The 22,942-nt window shown below is 37.8% G+C and overlaps 1 protein-coding gene across 1 annotated transcript; it reads left to right on the top strand.

Annotated features, from left to right (window-relative positions):
• The first annotated feature begins 14,442 nt into the window (after window positions 1-14,442).
• On the top strand, window positions 14,443-17,887 carry LOC130868493 (E3 ubiquitin-protein ligase RLIM-like). The gene is made up of 3 exons (XM_057760693.1): window positions 14,443-14,608; window positions 15,391-15,477; window positions 16,674-17,887. Exons 1-3 carry the CDS (start codon window positions 14,443-14,445, stop codon window positions 17,885-17,887), a joined length of 1,467 nt encoding a protein of 488 aa, XP_057616676.1.
• The last annotated feature ends 5,055 nt before the right edge of the window (window positions 17,888-22,942 follow it).

Below are 22,942 nucleotides of genomic sequence, written 5' to 3' on the forward strand. Positions count from 1 at the left end.
GAAAATGAGCAGAAACTCCCCATTACAGATGGATAAGGATGGTCATGGTTCCACAGGTGTTATTCAGGCTGCTAGGTGAGAAAAGTTCTTGAAAGTTTTACCTGGTTTTACACCCTTCAATCTACAACAGTGACTCTTTTGGTAAGATATGATTGCTGATGCAATAACCACATGACTATTTTGGGAGTGTGACATTTAGCCTTAACTATCAACTTAAGACAACCTAGAGCCGTCTGAAAGGAAAGTCTCCCCTGAGGAATTGTCTAGATCAAATTGGCATGTAGTCCCCTCTGAAAGGGGATTGCCATGGTATTAGTTGATAAAAGAGGCTCCAGCCCACTGTGAGTGGCACCATCCCTAGACAGGTAGCACTGAACTGTATAGGAAAGCCAGCTAACAGCGATCCAGAGAATAAGCCAGCAAGCACATTCTGCCAAGATTTCTGCTTTGAGTTCCTGCTTAAATTCCTGCTCCGATTTCCACCAATGCTTGATTGTGGATCTGGCAGTCTAAACCAAATAAACCCTCTCCTCCTCCAGATGTTTTTAATCAAAGTGTTTTTTTCTCACAGCAACAGGATGAAACTATAACAGAGGAATCATTGAGTTTCCAACTGAATTTGAGACTCAGTCCATAAAAGGGAATATATACCTGGCACTATAAGCCTGCTAAAAATCCTAGGGCAAGAGAGACCATAGCTCCTGCAGAGGAACTGTCTGTCGTTTTAATGATGGATCACTGGAAAGTTTCTCATGCTTTAGCCAGTAGTTTCCTACTCGAGTTCATAGAAGCACCTCGAGTTAAACTCAGTGGGTCAAGAGAAAAAAAAAAAAGAGGAAGAGGATAAATGAAAGTAATAGGAGAGGTGAATATATTCAATATATTGTATATTTTTATGACATTGTCAAAAGTTAATATGTTTTAAGAATGGTCTAACTATCACAGTTTTATTGAGGGGAACAATGAGGGTCCATGTACACATTATTTCAATTGTACAACACTTTACTAGGTTTTAGAATCAGACATATGGAGGTTCAATTTTCAGCTTCACAATTACCTGACAAATTTTTTTTGGCAATTTAGTTTCTCTGAATTTAAATTTCCTTCTTTTAAAACACCTAGTCACAGAAGTTATTGTCACCCTTTTCTCAATTTTGGAATGAGACTACAATTATTTACTGATTTGTCAAAGACCAGTCAATGAGGTTGACAACAGCCCTCTCTTAAACCCTGCACCCTAAGCATTAGGTTGTACTTTGAAAATTGCATCAAGCCGCAGGTAGAAATCTAAATGAAATGAAAAGAATGGACCTAGATCAGTTGCAAATAATCAGTAAATTTTAAGTGCTTTCTTTCTGCTGAATCTCTGCTATACCAATGTGAGTTTTCACTGAGCTTATACCTTTTCATAATTTTGAGATGTGCCTTAGACTTAGTTATGACAAGGTTAACATTAAGCCAGGCGGTGGTGGCACATGCCTTTAATTTCAGCACTCTGGAGGCAGAGGCAGGCAGATCTCTGTGTGTTTAAGGCCAGCCTAGTCTACAGAGACAGTTCCAGGACAGTCAGGACTGTTTCACAGAGAAACCCTGCCTCAAAATATAAAGGCTAGAAGAAAATCTAGAACCCTTTAACTGAAAACTTGCGTTCTTGCTGGATGGAATGTTTCTTATTATAAATCATGCAAAACAGGCTGCAAGCTACTGGCAAAGCAGGAATTATGCCTGTGTTTGCTATATTCCTATATTTGGAGATTGATGCAGGCTTTGGTGTAGCCTAAAGCTTAGGGTACGTAAGCTATAAAGGGAGCTGCTGCTAATTTCACTGACTGGTCTTTGCCGAATAAGTATGCATTTCTAGTTTCATTCCAAAAACAAAGGATGAGAGCATTAATAACCACCTGCATATTTTCAATCACACACACACACACAAGATATCAATTTTAACAGTTGATACAAAGCGAATGTTTAAAATTGATCTCTTATTAATATTACTGTAAAGTTCACTTATTTATAAAGACCCATTTTATTAATTAAAAAACAAGCATATTAATATCTGTGAGTGGTTTTAAGCAGAGACTCCTTATTTCTTTATTTTTGAAGTCTATTACCAGAGTAATCATTAATAATAGTGTTGATTACCCATGGTAGAATAGTTGTTCTCGGAAAAAAAAAAAAAAAAAAAAAGAAATTTGTTGTTGAGTGGTGACACACAGTTTTCTTTGCATTACTCTAAGCGTCTTGGTTTCAGGATGGGCTGTATTCCTCATAATTATCGGTGGTACTATATGAAAGCAGTTCTGAATCAATTATCTTACTTTTTCAGCTTACAGACTTGTTACTTGGCTGAGCAGTGAACTTTGGTTGCTATTCATAAACCACTGGCAAAAACAGGATATAACATCACTTCCTTGGGTTTGAGACAAAAATCCCCTAAAAGAGTAACTTGTAAAATTAAAGTGAATATATGCACAGATGCCTAAAACTCATTAGCAGTTAGTTGTTAATGAAGAAAAGTATAAGTTTTAGAAATTGTTAAGCAGTAAATTCACCAGAAAGCCATGGCATTCTGAATCTAGATCACTCAACACTATCCTACTCTGTCAAACTACTCTATTCAAATTGAGACTTTGACTTTTTTAAGTAAAATTACATGAGCAAGGAGAACAAAATAATTCTCTGCTATGAGCATCAAAAGCAGAAACATGCAAGTTGGTCTGCAGATCACCAAGATAAATACATCATATATTCTTTGGTGTTTGTCACATTCCAAAATGATTCTCTTTTCTTTTCATCCATTTTATAGAGCCACGTTTTCCATTAGTCATTTAGTTAGTCAATTTGTTTTAAAGATTATTCTAAGTATTGAAAATTTTCTGGTTCTGCAGAAACTTAACTACAAATACTGCAAATGAAGAGGGAGTCTCCAAAGATTCAATGAAAAATCAAAAATATTTGAATAAATAACATTTAGATTCATATGGATTACAGATACATTTCCCTATTTTGCAGAATATATTAGTGTTAGAATTAGGATCATTTGACTTGGATGTTACGCATCTACTATAGCTATGTTGTACTATGGTTCTTTCTTACAATGTACTCACTTTATGAATTTAAAGACTAAGTGAATAAATGAGTCATTGCTTTGTAAACTATAAAAGGTTACATACTAACCTCAATTTAGATTGAGACATACATACACCACTAAACACAAACCTTACACAAAGGAACTCTGGGCACACTTTGCAAAGCAGTGTGTTTAACTTATTTTGTTTTTATTCTTGATGTGAAAGTACTCTCTATAACACTCATCACCACCTGCATTTATATTACGCTTCCTCAAGCACAGCCAGGGTACTCCACGAAACAATTTTCAGCCTTGGCAGGCAACTTAAATGCAGAAACAATCATCTCTTTAATTGTAAAATTAGCAATAGATTGAGTACTCAGAGATATCTGATTGCCGTTTGAGATGCTGTAATGTTTCAAACTCTGTTTCCCAGAGGTTCAAGCTTGCAATTAGAGAACTCTGAGCAATCAATCCACTGAGCTCTCTGAGAGAACATGAGAGGTCAGGCCAGAATATGAAACCAAGTAAGTGCCTTATATATTAGTTTTAAAACCTTGAAGTTTCAAGTACAGTATCTCAAAGGGAAATTTTATGTCTGGGTAATAAAGAAAAAACAAATAAATTCCATGATAATGGACTTTCTGTAAATTCCTGAAAATTGGGTTTTAGAAATAAAAAAAAAATATCCTAATGGTTACAGTTACCCTGAGAGAAATTCTACTTCCCTCAATGAATTGTCATGAGACTGGAAGTAAATTTAAGAAAATAAAAATCAAGGTTTTGTTTTTTTTGTCAGCTCCTATCTCCTTCCTGCTGAATACAAAGCACAACCAAAAAAAGAAGCATTCACTTCAGCTCTAATTTCAGGTGGGTGCATAAAGTCTCAAATTCTTGGTAAGATGCTTCCTCATTCACTAGGATATAGGTTTTTTTTCTTTTTTATTTAATATGGTATTTTATTTTTCTCTGAGATTTCCATACAATTTATTTTAACTATATGAACCCCATTAGTTTTCCTAGGTCCTCCTAGGTCTACCTTTCCCTTTCCCACCCCTTCCTAACTTGTATCATAAAAAAGAAAACAACTAATCCATCAAGACAAATTTGTGCTGTCCATGTGTTCATGGGTGCAAGGTCATCTACTGGAATGTAGTTATTGACCTAGGAGCAGTCACAGCCTTCAATTAAAATATGAGTTTTAGAAAGCTCCTCTTGCCTTTCTATGTTCAGTCCTAGAGAAACCATCAAAAAAGGCTTTTCTTTGATGTTCATCTTTTTATTCTCTCTTCCATCTCCTCCTTAAGATAATATGGTGCCCACATTCTGACCTCATTTTCTTCCCTTCCCCTAATAGTCTAATGATTCGAAAAAAAATAATTTGCACACCAAAAAGGGCTATAACGTTCATACACTGAAACAAAACTATATTTAAAATGTTATACTCTGGGGACCCCTCACGCTATATAAATCTTTCTCTTTTCCACATGTATATGCAATTGCCCTTCTGGCACATTTGAAATAATATCAAGATTTTAAAGAAATCCTAGCGTTTTGGTGGTAGAAGCAGATGGATCTCTATGAGCTCAAGGTCATCTTAGTCTGTGTAGAGAGTCCCAGGTAAACCAGAGCTGCTTAGTAAGATGTTGTTTCAAGCACAAAAGTTCTTTTTAAAAAAACTTATTTATTTTATATGTATGTTTTGCATGCATGTGTCTGTGTACCACATGTGTACCTGATGGAAGAAAGTATAGGATCACCTGACATTAGAATTATGGACAGTTATGAGTCACCACGTCCATGATGGGTCCTCTGTAAGAACTGCAAGTATTCTTAACCATCGAGCCATATCTTTAACCCTCTCCTTAAAGATTTTAAAGAAAGGCATAGAAGCATATGTGTGTGTGTGTGTGCACGTGCACATGTGTGCACGTGCACGTGTGTGCACGTGCTCGCGAGCACGCGTGCATGGTGTGCAAGTACACATGCTCATAAACACTAAAGCCATACAGAAAGAAAGCCTCCCATCGAAGAAATTTTAAAAGGCAGCATGGCTAAGTCAATTCCTTCGTTTCAGAACGTTTTTTTAAGCCTGAGGAGAACAGTTCTAAAACTGCTGTATGCTGGAAAGATTAAAAACAATAACAACCAAAATCTGTTTCTGAGAGTCAAGGCTTCTCTTTCATTTTCACTATAAAAATATGATGATACATCAAGACAAGTTCCTTGCTACTATTGATACGTTGTCTGGCTTCTCCAACTTAAAGATATGTTTTCTCTGTTACCCTAATTTGTGATGAACATAATGAGATGCTACATACACAGTATGAGTTAAGATAAAGACAGCTTTTTTACAAGTATTTTTATAGTAACCACAATCCATTTTATCACTATTGATAAATAAGTTAACAATTTTTATTGTATGAATGACATAGTACTGAATACTTTTTCACAACTATTCTATGAAGTAAGTGGAGCAGGACTTGCCATCTCTGTTGAACAGGTGAGAAAAAATGCCCATATAATCTAGGTATCAACTTCAGATATTGAACAAGTGTGTATCTGAGACTACTTCCCAAGTTGAAATGCCTGTAAATGAGACATGCTTTGCAACTAATTATATGTATTACCTATAGATTTTTAGCTTCTGCTCTTTATAAATCAATTGATGGAGGCACAAAAGTCCTATTTTTCTTCCAAATGAGTGCTTGCTGAGTAGTTGAGGAGGGAGGGTGCTGAGCTGGAAGTATATGTGGGGTTTTCATGCCGCCAAAGAGTGTAAATCCTGAAGTGGAACAGAGGGCCTGTGAGAACTTACAAGGGTGGATAAAAGGAGTAGTTCACAACTGTGGGAGAAATGCAAGGTTATACATCAACCTTGGAATTTCACAGCTCTAGGGCCAAATCTGCAGAATCTGTGGCTCAAGCTGAGTGACTGGAACAGAGCATGGGGAATGTGAGCTTTGGGCTCCATGAGGCGCTGGAAAATATCTTCTCCAGGTATGAAGCCCTTCCAAAGCAAGCTGACTTAGAGGATGCAGCTGGAATGAAATCCACAAACAGTTGATTTCGGAAAACTGTGTAGTTGCAAGCAACCTCAGAGATAATCTACCATAGCACACCCTTTCATGGAGGAAGAAGCAGGCCTGAGTTCCTTCCAGGTTTACAGGGGGAGCTGGGGTAAAAGGCCAGTCTATCACTACTTGTCTGCAGTTCTTTCCATTTCACCTCCATTCAAAGAGTGAAAATAGATCTGTAGCAAGCAAACAGCAGTCTGAGACAAGGGACTGTTCAGTTAAATAAAATCTCCATGAGGAAATAGAATATGATTTCATTTCATATGCTACTTAAAAATATGCTCTCCAGTGCCCAGAGAGCCTGCAAAGTAAATAATTTAGGTGTTCCTGTGTGCAGAGAGGATTTAATCATGGCCAGAGTACAAATATCTATGAAGAGGACGGGAGTACTTTCCATAATAAGGTAACCAGCAATGCACAGCTGTGGGCTAACAGAAGAGTTACAAAACATGCTTGGAATTTCACAGCTTTAGTGCCAAATTTGCAAAATCTGTGTTCCATCCGGAAAGCACTTTTCTGAGTATGGAAAATGTCTACCCCTGTGTCTACGGTTCCTAGGTGGAGAGGGCTTCAGCTTTGGGTAGGGAATACCTTTCACACAGCAAATATCGGCTTCTGCAGAGCTTAGAGTGAATTAGGCCATGAAATACGTGTACTGTCTTATAAATTGATGCAAAGTAGAAAGCATAATGCTGAAAATATGAGCAGCAACAAGAAAGAATTGTTTATAATTGATCAAGGGGCTCTCTCAACATTCTCTTGCTACCCCAGAGGCTCCTACTTTGGCACTCCGAGGCACCAGTCACCCTTTCATTACTCCCCATTTATTTGTTAGTCCTCTATCTTAGACATATTCTCCCCTAAGTCTCTCCTGTCCTTAGCAGTAACTTGTCAGATAATAGTTACTAAGTCTAAATTGACATTTCCATTCTTTCTGAGCTGAACAAATTCATTATATAATTTAGGTCTATAACAAACCCACCCTATATAGCTATAAACTTTTGGCTATTCATTAATATTCCTGTAAGTTATTATTTATATTCACTCTCCCTCAAAAATCTTAAAAATAATATAAAATAGTGACGAGTATTTAAAAAGAATGTCTAATTAAGTTAGGAGGTGAAAAGTAATTTCTGGAAGGGTCCAAAAGTAAACATTGTACATTTTGAAGGCTCTTTTGCAGGCATTCAACTCTGTCACTGAGCAGAAAATAAGATACAGACAATATATGCAGAAACAATCAAATCTGTGCTAAATTAAATTATTTGTAAAACATTCTGTCTGGGCAAAGCACTTACCAGATAGTCTCCATAGAATCAAAAATTTGGTTGGTTAAAATGATTTAAAATGGTATTTACATTTTCCTGAAATCTCATCTGTGTAGCAGATTATAAATTATTGACTTATTTATCCAAAATTATTTGCTGAATATAACAAGTAAAGTCAGAGTCGCTGGTACTTAGTCTATGACATTTTCCTTTGCTCTGCCTTCTGCATCGCTTTCTTATGGAAACTGTGTTTCTGAGCTCTTTTGGGGGCAGGTGTGAACAAAAGGAAGAACCTTTTCCTTTTACAGCTAGAACTCCACCCTGAGAGGGGCAAGACATAAGCTTATCTCATACCAGCACATATGCAAATTGCCGAAACTCTACACCCAGAACACAGGGTAGTGAGAATGAAAAGTGAATATTTACTCAAATTATTTCTATATTTCTTTTTCCTGAGACAGGGTTTCTCTGTGTAGTTCTGACTGTCCTGAAACTCACTCCATAGACCAGGCTGGTCTAAAACTCAGAGACCCACCTGCCTCTGCCTCCTGAGTGCTGGTATTAAAGGCATGTGCCACCACCTGGCTTCAAATTCTTTTAATAAGGCTAGAATTTAACCCTAGAATTGACAGAGAATACTAGGGACTGATCTATACCACATTTGTGTGCTCATAGGACAGAAGTTCCTTGCTGGGAGATGCCAATCAAGCAAACCAGAGGTTATACTTTACTTCTCCACTTATCACTCACTGGTAGAAAAGAGTTTATTCCAAAACAAAAGCGTCATCTTTAACCTTGTGAAATGGCATATAGGATATGCTTCTTGAAAGATGTAGATCATAAAGACAGTTTTAATGAGTCTGACATTTTTGGAATAGAGGTGTGATGGAACAGAGGTTTACTATTCACTATCAACTTCATAGACTCTATGATCAACTAGGAGACAAACCTCTAGACAAGCCTATGAGCAATTATGTAGATTAGGTTGAGGTGGAAAGACCCATTTTGAGGGTGACACCATTCCATGAGCTGGTGCTCCAAACTATGTAAAGGAAAAAAATGAGCTGAACACTTGCACTAATGTCTCTTTGATTCCTGACCTAGAATACCATGTAACAAGCAGCCTCTTGTTCCTGCCGCCAATAACATTTCAGCTGCCATGATAGACTTTATTTTGGAAATGTGATCTGAAAGACACCCTTCCTTTCTTAAAATGCTTTTGTCAGGCATTTTGTTGCAACAACAGTGCAATGAGCTAATACAAGGTTAGAGACTTTATTACTAAAAGTCTTACCAAAAAGTGAAGATTTTGGAAAAGAACAACTAGGAGACAATAAAATGAAAGATGATTCAGAAATTCAATAGACTTAATGAGGGAATGAGACACCTTGAAACAGCTCTCTTGTATTGCAGTAACTCTGCAAGTTCAGAACTCTATATGCCTATACTACTTATAAATAATCAAAACAAGATCTAGATAGACTTGAAAACCTTCCCCAAGCCACACACAGATCATGAAGTAAAGAGTAGTTGGAAGGGCCTTGGGAATAACCTTGGACCAAAATCTGGCTAAATAATAAACTAAGAACCTAGGAACAAAAATAAGATCACATTTATCTCTGGCCACCTGTAAGATTGTACCCAAGATTGTACACCATCTGTAAGCATGTACCCAAGGTTGTTAGCAGAGTTAATTTCTCTTCTGAGTACCCATGAAGTAGTCACTTAAAATAATAATCACAGTAAGAAAGTACAGCAAAAATACAACTCACCTAAATTGTTGACATAGTCCTAAACCTCATGCACACATATAGTGATAAAGAATGTAGTCCATCTACCTCTGTATATTTAACTATAATTCTGATTATTTAGCTTATGATACACTAGGGAATCCAAATTAAAGAAATTAGATTAAATGATGTAATAATACAGGGAAAGATCTGAAAAAGTAGATCAAATACTGAAAATTCAGGAAAATGCTTTTTATCAAACACAGTAGTCATTTGAACATAAATTGATAACCAAATAAGTAACAATAACAATAGTTGCCATAAAAGGAAAATGCTTAGTATCCAGTATTGCTATAAAAATATATCTTTTCTTATTTTTATCAGTAACAAAATCAAGATATATAACGACAAAAGAAAACAGAATCCATTCACAGGAACTATGACTCATACTCGGGAAATGAAGCGAACATTAAAAAGACATTTGAGAGACTGGAGAAATGAAAAGGCTTATGGTAAAGAGTAAGTACTGCACTTGCAGATGACCCGAGTTTGTTTCCCAACAACCACCAGGCAAATCACAAAGCACCCATGACTAGTGCCCTCTTGTTGTCTGCATGAGACTAGGGATCTAGTGCCCCCTTGTCGTCTGCATGAGAATTGTCTTACCAACAGGCACATACACATAGTGCATGCATACAAATATGAAAAATAAAATCTCTTTTAAAACTTGGCAACACCTAGATTTTGGACTTTGTAAACAAAGTTACCAAAGCACCTATTACACACATATATAAGGAATAAAAACTTCTTTCAGTAAAACAATTAAGCATATAAAATGAAAATTCTCAAGTAAAAAATAAATAGCTAAAAGGAAAGATTCACTAGAGGAAAACAAGAGTGCATTTTGCTTTCAAGTTAAAGAGTTACCAAAATTGAAGACAGATGAATACAATGTGAGAGGTATAATGAACAGAAACAAAATGTATGAAGAAAATAAGCAAAGCCTTAGAGAAAAGTAAGACATGATGAAACAGTGACATATACAGCAGGTGTTCTAGGAATTCATGGCATAGAGAAATAGGGAAAAAATTAAAGAAAGGTTGTCTACAGATTTCATAAAATTTTGAAAATCATAGTCAAATCTAAAATATACAACGAATATCAAATGTATAAACAAAAAGAACTCTGCCTATCCTATCATGGTAAAAATGTTAAGAGTCAAAATAGAGAAAATATTAAAAGCAGTAGCAAGAAAGAAATTACTGATACAGACATAGCCAAAATTTGAAGAACAATGATACAATAGAAACCACAAATTCATAGAACCAGGTATAGTAGTCTGGGCTGACATCCATGGTCTCTTAGTGTCTGCATAACATCTGTGGAGGACTTTCTGGTTTTTTGAGATTCCATCGAGAAGTTGAGTGTTAGTCTGTTGGGTCTGCCTTTATATGTTACTTAGCATTTTCCTTTGCAATTCTCAATATTCTTTCCTTATTCTGTAAGTTTAGTGATTTGATTATTATGTGGTGAGGGGACTTTTTTGTGGTCCAGTTTCTTTGGTGTTCTTTAAGCTCTTGTATCTTCATATGCATTTCCTTCTTTAGGTTGGGAAAGTTTTCTTCTATGATTTTGTTGAAAATATTTTCTGCGCCTTTTAGCTGGCATTACCCTCCTTTTCCTATCCCTATTATTCTTAGGCTTGGTCTTTTCATGGTGTCCCAGATTTCCTAGATGTTTTATGTTATGACTTTTTTGGCTTTAATGTTTTCTTTGATTGAGGAATCTTTTTTCCTCTATCATCTCTTAAATGCCAGAGATTTTCTTCCATCTCTTGCATTCTGTTTGGTATGCTTGCACCTATAGTTCTTGTTTGTTTACCCAGATTTTCTGTTACCGGAATACCTTCGGTTTGTGTTTTGCTTATTGCCTTTATTTCAGTTTTCACTATTAAACTTTTTCCTTCACTTCTCTGATGGCTTTTTCTTAGTTTTCTTGGCTTTCTTTAAGGGATTTATTGATTACTTCCAAGTTTTTGCTTGTCTTTTCCTTGATTTCTTTAAAGGAATCTTTAATTTTCTCTTTAAGGGCTTCTATCATCTTCACAAAAGTGATTATAAGGTTTTTTTTTCCTGTTTCTTCTATGTTGGGATGTTCAGGTCTTGCTGTTGTAGAACCACTAGATTCTGGTGGTGCCGCATTGTTCTTTATGTTGTTAAATGTATTCTTGCACTGGTGTCTATCCATCTCTTCCTTCAATTGGTGTAAGCGGTACCTTGCATCTTGGGACATTGTCTAATTGGTGATCTAAATAGAGAATTCTCAACAAAAGAATAAATAGCTGAAAAACATTTAAGGAATTGCTCAATATCCTTAGTCATTAGGGAAAGCAACTCAAAATGACTCTGAGAAACCATCTTACACTTGGCAGAATGACCAAGATCGAAAACATTTATAACAGCTTATACTGGAGAGGATGTGGGGTAATGGGAACACTCGTCCACTGCTGGTGGGAGTGCAAACTTGTACAGCCACTTTGGAAATCAGAATAGCTACTTCTCAGAGAACTGGTAATCAATCTACCACAAGACTCAGTAATACCACTCTTGGGCATATACCCAAAGGATGTTCAATCATACAATTGAGAAACACGCTTGACTATGTTCATAGTAGCATTATTCATAATAGCCAGAACCTAGGAACAGCCTAGGTGCCCCTCAACCTAGGAATGGATAAAGAAAATGTGGTACATTTACACAATGGAGCATTACTGAGTTGTAAAAAACAAAGTCACCATGAAATTTGTTCGCAAATGGATGGAGCTAAAAAGACCATTCTGAGTGAGGTAACTCAGACTGAGAAAACAAACATATGTGTTCACTCATAAGTGGATACTAAATGTAAAGCAAAGGATAACTATACTACAATCCACAGCTCCAGAGAAGCTAGGTTGCAAGGAGGACCCAAAGAAGGACAAACATGGATCACCCATGTTTGGGTGAGGAAATAGATGAGATCTCCTGGGTAAACTTGGAGTGTGGGCAGTTGAGGGGAGGGGATAAGTGATGAGAACATGAAGAAAGGAGATGGCTGAGTTAGGTGACAGATGGAGTGGGAGAGCAATAAAAGAGAGATCTTGATAGAGGGAGCCAGGGTTATGGAGAAACCTGGTGCTAGGGAATTTCCCAGGAATCCACAAGGATAATACCAGCTAAGACTCCTAGAAATAGTGAGGAGGGTCCCTGAACTGACCTTCCTGTGCAGTGAGACTGGTGAATACCCTAACTATCATCAGAGAGTCTTCATCCAGTAAGCAATGGAAGTTGATGTAGAGATCCACAGTCAAGCACCAGACTGAGTTCTGGGATTTCAATCGAAGAAAGGCAAGAGGGATTATATGAGCAAGGGGTGGTAAAGATCATGACAGGAAAATCTACAGACAGTTGAACCATACTCATGGGAACTCATGAATTCTAGACTGACACTTGTAGATCCTGCATGGGACTGAATGTGGGTGACAATTGTGTAGCTTGGTGTATTTGTGGGGGCCCTGGCAGTGGGATCAAGATCTATTCTTGGTGCATAAGCCGGGTATTTAGAGCCCATTCTCTATGGTGAGATTCCTTGCTCAGCCTTGATGCAGTGGGGAGGAGCTTGGTTTTACCTCAATTTAATGTGCCAGACTTTGTTGACTTCCCATGGGAGACCTTACCCTTTCAAAGGAGTGGATAGGAGCTGAGTTGGGGTAGGAGGGGGAACTGTGGTTGGTATGTAAAATGAATAAAAAAAAATAAAAAGGAAGTAAAAGGAAAAGAAAAAATCAAGCAGCCATTATGAAAAATGTACTCAAATACTTAAAATAAGAAACCATATAATCCACCAACCCCTCAACTGGGTATAGTAACTAAAGAAAATTATATTACTGTGCACTTTTATTGCAACCCAATCAAAACAACTGCAATGAAATAGATACAACTTAGATATCCAAATAATTAATCTTGAAAGAAAAAATCCTGTAAGGGGGACAATATGGCTGGAACTGGGGGTGAAGGTGGGGGTCAATATATTAATTATCGGCCAAACAGAAAAATGCATTGTCCCATTATTATAAATAATCTAATATAATTGATTACACAGAAGTTGATAGTAGAATAGTGATAGCCAGAAGCTGATGAAAGTTTGGAGAAGAATAGAGAAAGGCTGATCAATGGGTATTACATAATCATAAAGCATAAGCAAGAATTTCTGGTGAACTATTGAAAAGAAGAATGACTATAGATAATAATTATATACTGCATATATGAAAAGATAAAAGAAAAGAAAAATATTTTTGAATAATTTCACGAAAGAAAAGTAAACATTACACAGCATGTATGGAAATATTTTCTGATATTACATTGCTATGCAATTAATTAAATTAATGTGCAAAGCAGGAAGTGTTCACTTTTAGTGAACTTAAAAATACATTCACTAATAAAGACTCCACTGCTTTACAACTGTGACTGTGGAATACTCTGCCACAAATAGTACATTTATAACATATCCCCAATTCCCAAGGGTCAGAGATCATCTTGAAATAAGGAGCAGAAGGACTGCAAGAGTCCGAAGTTTGGGAAGACCAGAGCAAATCAATGTCTTCTGGACACTGTAAGACTTCTGTACTTGTGAATTCACAGGAGCTGTGGTTGCCTGCATAAGACCTGTATAATATCAAGCCAACCAACATTGTAGAATGAATAGAGGAGCAGCTTATGAGGCTCCACCCTTTGTTAAGGATCTTTTGACAATTGGTGACTTCTGTGAGATGGTAAGTCAGTTTTCTACAAGGGTGCGTTTCCTTGTATGTCAGTGGATGGCCTCACACCAGGAATAAATGGACAGCATAAATGACAGCATAAAAAAGACGGCATAGAGTTGAGAGTGTGAAAGTGGCTGTGGTACTAAGGGGAGGAGTTGTGCATGAGCATGATCAGAATACATTTTACAAATTTCTCGAAGAACTAACAAACTGTTTATTTAAAGAAAACTGAAACTGTTAGGTAACAATGGTGACAATGGCTGCTTGAGCTACGTCTCCGAACGTACCGTGCTGAGCGGCTAGAGACGGGTCTCTCCCAGGCATTCGGAAGCAGGCTAGAGAGCGGGCGGCAGCAACAGGGAGGCGCTCGGACGATGGAGCCCAGCAAGTCCGCTCCTGGCCAGACCACTGAAGCAGAGTGAAGAAAACTGAAAATCCAGTTTATTGGATTTCAGTACTATGTCATAATAGACAGATAATTCTCCACTTGTTTATCAAGATGGAAAACTCAGATTCTAACGGTAAAGGAAATGACCAATCTGCAGCACAGCGCAGAAGTCAAATGGATCGATTGGATCGTGAAGAAGCTTTCTATCAATTTGTAAATAACCTGAATGAAGAAGACTATAGACTTATGAGAGATAACAATTTGCTGGGCACCCCAGGTAAGCTACATCTAAGGAAAGTTATATATGTAGGTTGTTAGGTTTTTAAGAAGTAGCTTGTTTTATAATGTTTCTTTAACAAAAAAATATTAATACAAGAGATACTTAATGGCATTTACTGCCTGCCTATTTATTGCCTGAATCCATTCTTTAATAATTGGAACAATCATAATATAAAATTTTAATAAAATGGATTAAATAAAATTGAGCTGAACAATTTAGTTAGCTAGCCATGCATCCAGTTACAAACTAACTAATAGGATTTTAGTTTCTAGGACAGACTCATTTTGTCATCCTTTATTCTCTGTGTCCCAACTGTAACCCTAGAGTTAGTCATGGGGAAAATGACAACTTCAACTTTGTCCTTAGTCACTCTCTTTCACTCAGATAAGATCTCATTTGATCCTGGTCAGAACTCAGTCTATGTCTTCCTTCCAATTTCTATTTCCACCAACCTGTGGATGGGTTCATTAGCATTTTGAGCAAACAGTACCAGACTTTAGAATTAATCTTAACTGCAGTTCTGAACGGTTTTGCTTGTTACCTGGTGTGGTTACTGGCAAGTCAGTCACTCAATTGAAAGTGCAGATAACAAAGCCAGAGGTGACCTGGTGGCATGTGCCTATGATCCCAGCTGCACAGGACGCTGAGGCATGAGGTTGTTGAGTTTGAAGACAGCCTGGGTAAACCCTTCAAAACGAGTCCTGAGGGTGGAAAAAAGACAGAAACTGACTTATAGCTCGATCTCCATTTGTAATTTGACCAACATTGTTAACTTTCAGGCGAAAGCACTGAGGAGGAGTTGCTCAGAAGACTACAGCAAATAAAAGAGGGCCCACCGCCACAACAGAGCTCAGATGGAAATAGAGGTACATTGTGCTTTGGGAGGTGGGCAGTTGATGGAATGATAGGAAATTCATAATAGTAAATGTCAGCCAAAGGTTATCCAGAAATGCCACAAATTAATTTAGTGATAAGTAACTGTTCATAAAAAGAGAGGTGGCATTTTCTTAATGTATGAATGAGAAAGTCAGCATGCTGTTTTCTGCCTCACCTTTTGGGTTGTTTGTGTTAATTGGGCCACAGTGAGAAGTAGTCTATTTAAATGAGATTTCCTCCCCTTGGCTTTCCTTATCCATTGAAATTTCCTACTACTTAGTTCCTTGTTTATATGTATGGCTTCATCAGCAAAAAGGAAACTGCTTTGCCTGCCCTAGTGCCTTCCGACTGGGTGTAATTTTGTTCCACATGGGGGTATTAGCAATGACTGCAGATACTGATTGACACAACTGGTGAGGGTTTGCTCTTAGTATCTAGCAGGCAGAGGGCAGCTATACTGCCAGCCATTCTGATGATCTACAAAACACACCACAGTTCCCAGCATTAACTGGCTCAGAGTGTCAGTGCTGCTGCTAAGTAAGCAAGCTGGCTCTAAGCTCAGGACTGGTGCCTCCCTCTCCGCAGGAAACAGATTGACAGTAACCTAGGAGCTGGTGCTGGTACATTAGTTCGTAAACACACTGCTAGGTATGCTGTTACTCCAGGTTCAGGCTATTCATTTCGTATGATCTTCATTTTTGTGGTATTTTAAAATCTTGATATTGACAAATATTCAAGTAGTTATAAACCATTTGTCTTGTTTACATATTTACTATGACTACAAAATTCTTGTATTTTAAAGCAACTTCATATTTTCAAAGGCACTTAAGCTAGGCCCCTAGATGAAGTAATAGAGACTAAATTTGGTAGAAATATAATTGGAACGAAAGTACAAACACTAGTCCCCACAACTAGCAATTGTGTCATTTGATTTTGTTTAGACAATAGACTAGAAAAAACATGTAGCCTTTTCACAGTCTCGTAGCTTCTTCTAGCACAGCGCTGTTACTCATGGTGTGGTGACTTTTTTTTTCCCTTTTCACTTAGAAATCAGTGTTGTATACAGCATAAGATCTGTGAATGTAAAATTCATTCAGAATTGCAAAATTCTTTAATGTTATTTAGATGATTGTCCTAATTATTGTAGTTCCTTTCTCTCCTTCTCCCCCTTCTTTGTTTTAAACAGGTCGAAACTCTTCAGAGACATCATCTGCCAGACCATCTAGGTCAGAACACACTTCGGAAGCATTAACCGAAGTGCCATCCACCAGAGGTCACAGGAGGACAAGAAGCTGGAACCCAGAACACCGGAGAACTAGAGCCAGAGCTGAAAGAAGTAGGTCTCCTGTGCACCCAGCAAATGACATTCCACAAAGATCTCATCATAGCATCTCATCTCAGACTTTTGAACACCCTTTAGTAAACGAGATTGAGGGAAGTTCTAGAACACGTACCCATGTAATTTTGAGACAGCAGATAAGTGGACTAGGTAGAGGTCTTTTTGCAGCTTCTGCGTTGAGAAATGCCACTCAAGGGGCAAGTTCTTCAGACACCGGCACAAATGGTGAAGCTGCAAGATCTGGTCAAAGACCTCCAACCATTGTCCTTCATGTCAGAAGAATTCATCTGAGAGAATACCCACCGAGAGATAGCATAGCTAGCAGAACACGGTCAAGGTCTCAGACCCCACACAGCATGGTCTCTTATCAAAGTGACAGTGGTTTCAGGCACACCATTATACGTTCTGAACGCATAGGTGCAGGTGTGAGAACCTATGTGCGTACTAGCAGGATTCCCATTCGTAGAATCATAAATAATGGATCAAGTGACACTACATCTGTTCAGATTCGAACCATGTTAAGGCAGATAATGACAGGTTTTAGTGAGCTGGCGAGAATAGAAACACAGAGTGGAAGAGGGAGCTCTGGTGGTAACCGTTCTGGTTCTGGCTCCAGCTCCAGTACTGGCTCCAGTTCCAATGGTGAAAGTTCAGGAAGTAGCTCAGCGATGTTTGAAGGCAGAAATGAAGGAACCCAAATTCTCGCACCAGGTACCAGGAGAGCGGGCCGACATAGGGCCCCAGTTATCATTGATGAGAATGGCTCTTCATTTTTTAGTCTGGCTCGGGTTTTCTTCTTAAATGAGAATGACAACCAACGTAGAGGACTCACAAAAGAACAGATTGATAATTTGCCAATGAGAAGTTTTGATGAAAATGATGCACTGAAGACATGTAGTGTTTGCATTAGAGAATATACGGAAGGTGACAAACTTCGTAAGCTACCTTGCTCCCATGAGTACCACGTCTACTGCATCGACCGCTGGTTATCAGAGAATAAAACCTGTCCCATTTGTCGCAGGGCTGTCTTATCTTCTGGGGACAGAGAAAGTGTTGTGTAGTGAGAACAGAACTCTGGAAGCTGTGTAGCTGGAATTGTGATGGGGAAATGGAAATCACTTGCATTATGTCCATTTTTTTGAGTGGTGCTTAAATATAAAGTCACAACCTGAATCGAGTCATTGCTTTGAGTTTCTTTTCTTTTTTCTAGTTTTTCTTTCAGGATAGAAAGAATATTTCAGAAGTGACGTTTTAGGACTTCAGTGTTTGATTTCAGTACCAGATAATTGCTAACCTGTTACTGATAATTTACCCATATACACTTGTCATTTTCCCATTGTTACCATAAGGTCTGCCTTAGCAGTGGCTCCTTTATCATCTTGACCTCTTTTTAGGTTTCCCAGGCCATAAGAGGGGCATGAAGAAAATTCCCACTCAAGACTAAGTTCCATTATATGTTTTGTAAGTGATTAATTAAAACTATACCATTCCCAGTTGTTGACACAAATTCAGTCACATTCTGAATATTGTTTGTTCACCTTCCAGATTAGGTGATGATGGACATACCAGTGTAAATAACACTAAACAGTAAGGATCTTCTACGTGTATTAACTGTCCTAAGCCCTTCACTGTGGAACACAATAGAGTAAACTTAAAGTTTAATTGAGATATTTATCTTGTGGAAGTATTAAAAAGCCTATGCTTGTGTAAGTAAAAAAAAATCATTTGTTTAAAAATGTAAAGCTATTTTTAGAGGCTCAGTACTTTTCCAACGCACTGTTGTATTAATGCATTCAAAATTGTAAAGTACCATGCTTAGAAATGAGAACTGCTTTTTGTAAGCCAGCATAGTAAAACAAACACACCAAACAAAGTACAAAGCTGCTTTTGTAAGTGTGTAGATGTCAAGAGCAGAACATATCTCTATTGAATGTATTTGTGAACAGCTACTGTGACATGGAAAGGAAAGGACCATGTAGAATCAAACTGCACTAAAACCCAATGGAAATCTTGGATTTAGGCAGGAAGTGATAGAGGGTAAGAACACTGCTCTGGAGAACGGAACGTTTTCATCCATGACAGTGATATGGACTTGAACTGGTTTCCTACAGTGACAACCACAGCAGCTTGACCCAGAATCCTACTTGAATAGATGAAGCAGAAGATCAACAAATTTGACAGAGCTGTCTTTGGTTTAAAATAAGCAAACTATCACTTAGCGCAAGTTAAATTGATGTCTTTACAATCTGCTCTTCTAAAACAAAAGGTGGAGGAAAGAGACTTCTAAACCAATTTTAAAGTAGGGATTTCAGTTGGTACAGATGGGTGTGCTTTTGGAAAAGTCTCGGATTTGCTTGTTTTGAGATTTCATGTAAGGTACTAGTGCACACTTGTCGATACTTCATTGCTGTATCTAGCAGATCTAACAAGCCACATTTAAAAGACATATTCATAAATTAGGAGATTATCTTTTATTGAAAGTGAGGCATGTTGGGTTATTTGAAATTCAAATTCTAGTTGTGTTGCCCATATTTGAAAATGAGATGGCTGGCTCACATCTATGGACACGCACTTTACTGTTCTTTTTTAGAGGTAAGATTAGATTGTGATAACCCCAGTACTCTTGCCTGGTTTTTCTTTTGAGGCTGATTGTGGTTAAGATTATCCTGACTGGTTCCCTAGAGAAAGCTGCCAGGCCGGAAGAGAAGAAGGACTGAGCAGGCACATCCCTGGCCTTTCACCAAATGAGCTAACTACACAGATTTGTCCAAGAGTCTAGAAACTATTTTACCCAAATCTGCTTACCCTCACTGATACCACCTTAGCAGTACAGATTATTTCAAAGTTCATTTTTTCATGTTTTCCTCTGGCTTTCAGTCCTACCTAAGTGTCAAGGAAATGAAATTGTAAATATGGTAGTTGTTTACAAAGGATATGTACTGCTCTTGCAAGGAAATAATGTCCAAACAAAGCTTCACTTATTTTTTTAATATAAGCAGATTTCGCCGTTTATGACACTTATGTAATACATTTTTGTCTTTTTAAAAGAATTCCATGTAAAAGTCAGGATTCCTTTATATTTGTGAGCCTCCTTGTCACCTTTCTATGGTTTTCAGATCTGCAGAATAGTCCTGATTAACTAAAAACAAATCCATTTTCCTGTTGATAAAAATGTTCCATTTTAGGGGTGTTCATTTTCTATAGCTCAAAAACAGCTGTAGCACATTCTAAACACAAAGTTACTGACAACAGATACCTCCCTGAACTCCCCAATCATATTACTCGTTTGCGAAGTACTGAAGTCAGAGGTAACTCAAGCAGGATGCTAGTTATGAATGCAGATGCTGAAGCTCTTCAGAGACACTGGAAATCTATCTTCCCATTTCTAGACTTCAGTAGCATGCACATGTTTGACGTGCATGTGGACCCTTTCGAATAGCACTCCTATCTCTTGGGTTCTGTAGAATATATTTAAGTATTTTTAGTGGGAGTTGCTTTTTTATTTTACCAAGTCCATGACTATTATATATTATTAGTGTTGTAGATGTTCAAGGTAAGGTTGTTCGTATAGGTGTCAGGTGTACAATGAAGAATGAAAATCGTTTTTCCTCACCAGTGTCCAAACACCTATTCTTGCAAAAGACTTTACCTTTCATTTTGTATTTTTGCACCTTTTCTTTATTTTGTCTTTAAGGTCTACTTTGAACTTCATGCAGTAATAATGTTGGGAGATTACATTGTTTAAAGCATAGGGGAAAGTACTAAAGCCTGATTTTCCTTGAGTATTTCAATTTTTTTTATCTGCTTACTAGTGTGAAGGTTTGTAGTGTTTTGTTTTTATTCCATGCAGCTTACAGTGTTGAGGTTTATTAGTGTTGAAAACCAAGTTGAACAAGTTTAAGAAACAGCAGGCTATTTGCAGTAACACTGAAGAGAGCTGTGTTGGGAAATTGGAACATTTTCTCTGAAAAGAACATGTTAGTTGCACCACTATGTTAATGGAGGTGGCATTGGAGAGAGGGAGGAAGCTCACATGCTAGTGGTAAAACAGGTGATTGTCCAATTGATAAGGAAATGTGCCAAGAGATATTCAGTCTTTAGAGACATGATTATCAGAATCAATTCAAGGTAGGAATATGCTTAACTCTGTTATCTTAAGCAATGTTTTTTTTTCCTCCTGGAAAATCATTATTTCTGTCCCCAATATTCTCTGCTTTTGTCAATGTCTTAAATTTATGAAGGGTTAACATTTAGCATATTTTGTATTTAACCACCTGCTTCTATGACTTTAAGTCGGTTCTCCAAATACTCGTTATAAAGAGTTCAATGTTGCAAATGACTATTAAAGGCCATTTCTAACTGATATTCAAGATACTCATCAGTCTGACTATGGGACAAGGCCAGTTCAGGAACCATCTTCTCCACCGCCCAGGGTCCTAGCTGGGGACATCCCTGTGGATACCTGGGAACCCCTCTAGAGCCAAGCCTCTTGCCAACCCTCAAATGGCTCCCTTAATTAATATATCCTCTTCCCTGCTCCCATATCTGCCCTTCCTCCATCTCAAACATCCAACTCCCCCAAGCTCTCCCCAACCCTCCCTTTCTCCCTTCTCTCCCCCCTCCCCTTTTTCCCATCCCACCCCAAACCCATGCTCCCAACGTTTGCCTGGTGATCCTGCCTGCTTCCAATTTCCAGGAGGATCTATATAGGTTTTTCTTTGGGTTCACCTTATTAATTAGCTTGTCTAGGATCACAAACTATAAGCCCAATGTTCTTAATGGCAAGAATCCACTAATCAGTGAGTATATACCACATTCATATTTTTGGGTCTGCGTTATCTCACTCAGGAAAGTGTTTTCTATTCCCATCCATTTGCATGTAAAATTCAAGATGTCATTATTGTTTACCACTGAGTAGTACTCTAATGTGTATATGTTTCACACATTCTTTATCTATTCTTCCATTGAGAGGCATCTAGGTTGTTTCCAGGTTCTGGCTGTTACAAATAATGCTGCTATGAACATAGTTGAACAAATGCATTTGTAGTATAATTGTCCATATTTTGAGTGTATTCCCAAGAGTGGTAGTGCTGGATACTGAGGTAGGTTGATTCCCAGTTTTCTGAGAAACCACCACACTGATTTCCAAAGTGGTTTCACAAGTTTGCATTCCCACCAGCAATGGATGAGTGTTCCCCTTGCTCCACAACCTCTCCAGCATAGGTTATCATTGGTGTTTTTGATTTTAGCCATTCTGACAGGTATAAGATGGCAATCTTGTCTACTTCCCCTCTCCAGGCGGATGACTATACGATTTTCTTTGGGTTCACTTTCTTATTTAGCTTCTCTAGGATCACAAATTATAAGCTCAATGTCCTTTATTTATGGCTAGAAACCGATTATGAGTGAGTACATCCCATGTTCCTCTTTTTGGGTCTGGGATACCTCACTCAGGATAGTGTTTTCTAATTCCATCCATTTGCACGCAAAATTCGAGAAGTCATTGTTTTTTACCGCTGAGTAGTACTCTAATATGTATATATTCCACACTTTCTTCATCCATTCCTCCATTGAAGGGCATCTAGGTTGTTTCCAGGTTTTGGCTATTACAAACAATGCTGCTATGAACATAGTTGAACAGATACTTTTGTCATTTGATGGGGCATCTCTTGGGTATATTCCCAATAGTGGTATTACTGGATCTTGGGGTAGGTTGATCCCAAATTTCCTGAGAAATCACCACACTGATTTCCAAAGTGGTTGCACAAGTTTGCATTCCCACCAGCAATGAATGAGTGTACCCCTTTCTCCACAACCTCTCCAGCAAAGGCTATCATTGGTGGTTTTGATTTTAGCTATTCTGACAGGTGTAAGATGGTATCTCAAAGTTGTTTTAATTTGCATTTCCCTTATCACTAAGGAGGTTGAGCATGACCTTAAGTGTCTTTTGGCCATTTGAATTTCTTCTGTTGAGAATTCTCTGTTCAGTTTAGTGCCCCATTTTTTTTTATTGGGTTATTTAGCATTTTAAAGTCTAGTTTCTTGAGTTCTTTATATATTTTGGAGATCAGACCTTTGTCTGTTGCAGGGTTGGTGAAGATCTTCTCCCAGTCAGT

Source organism: Chionomys nivalis, chromosome X (assembly GCF_950005125.1).
Source record: "Chionomys nivalis chromosome X, mChiNiv1.1, whole genome shotgun sequence".
Lineage (NCBI taxonomy): Eukaryota > Metazoa > Chordata > Mammalia > Rodentia > Cricetidae > Chionomys > Chionomys nivalis.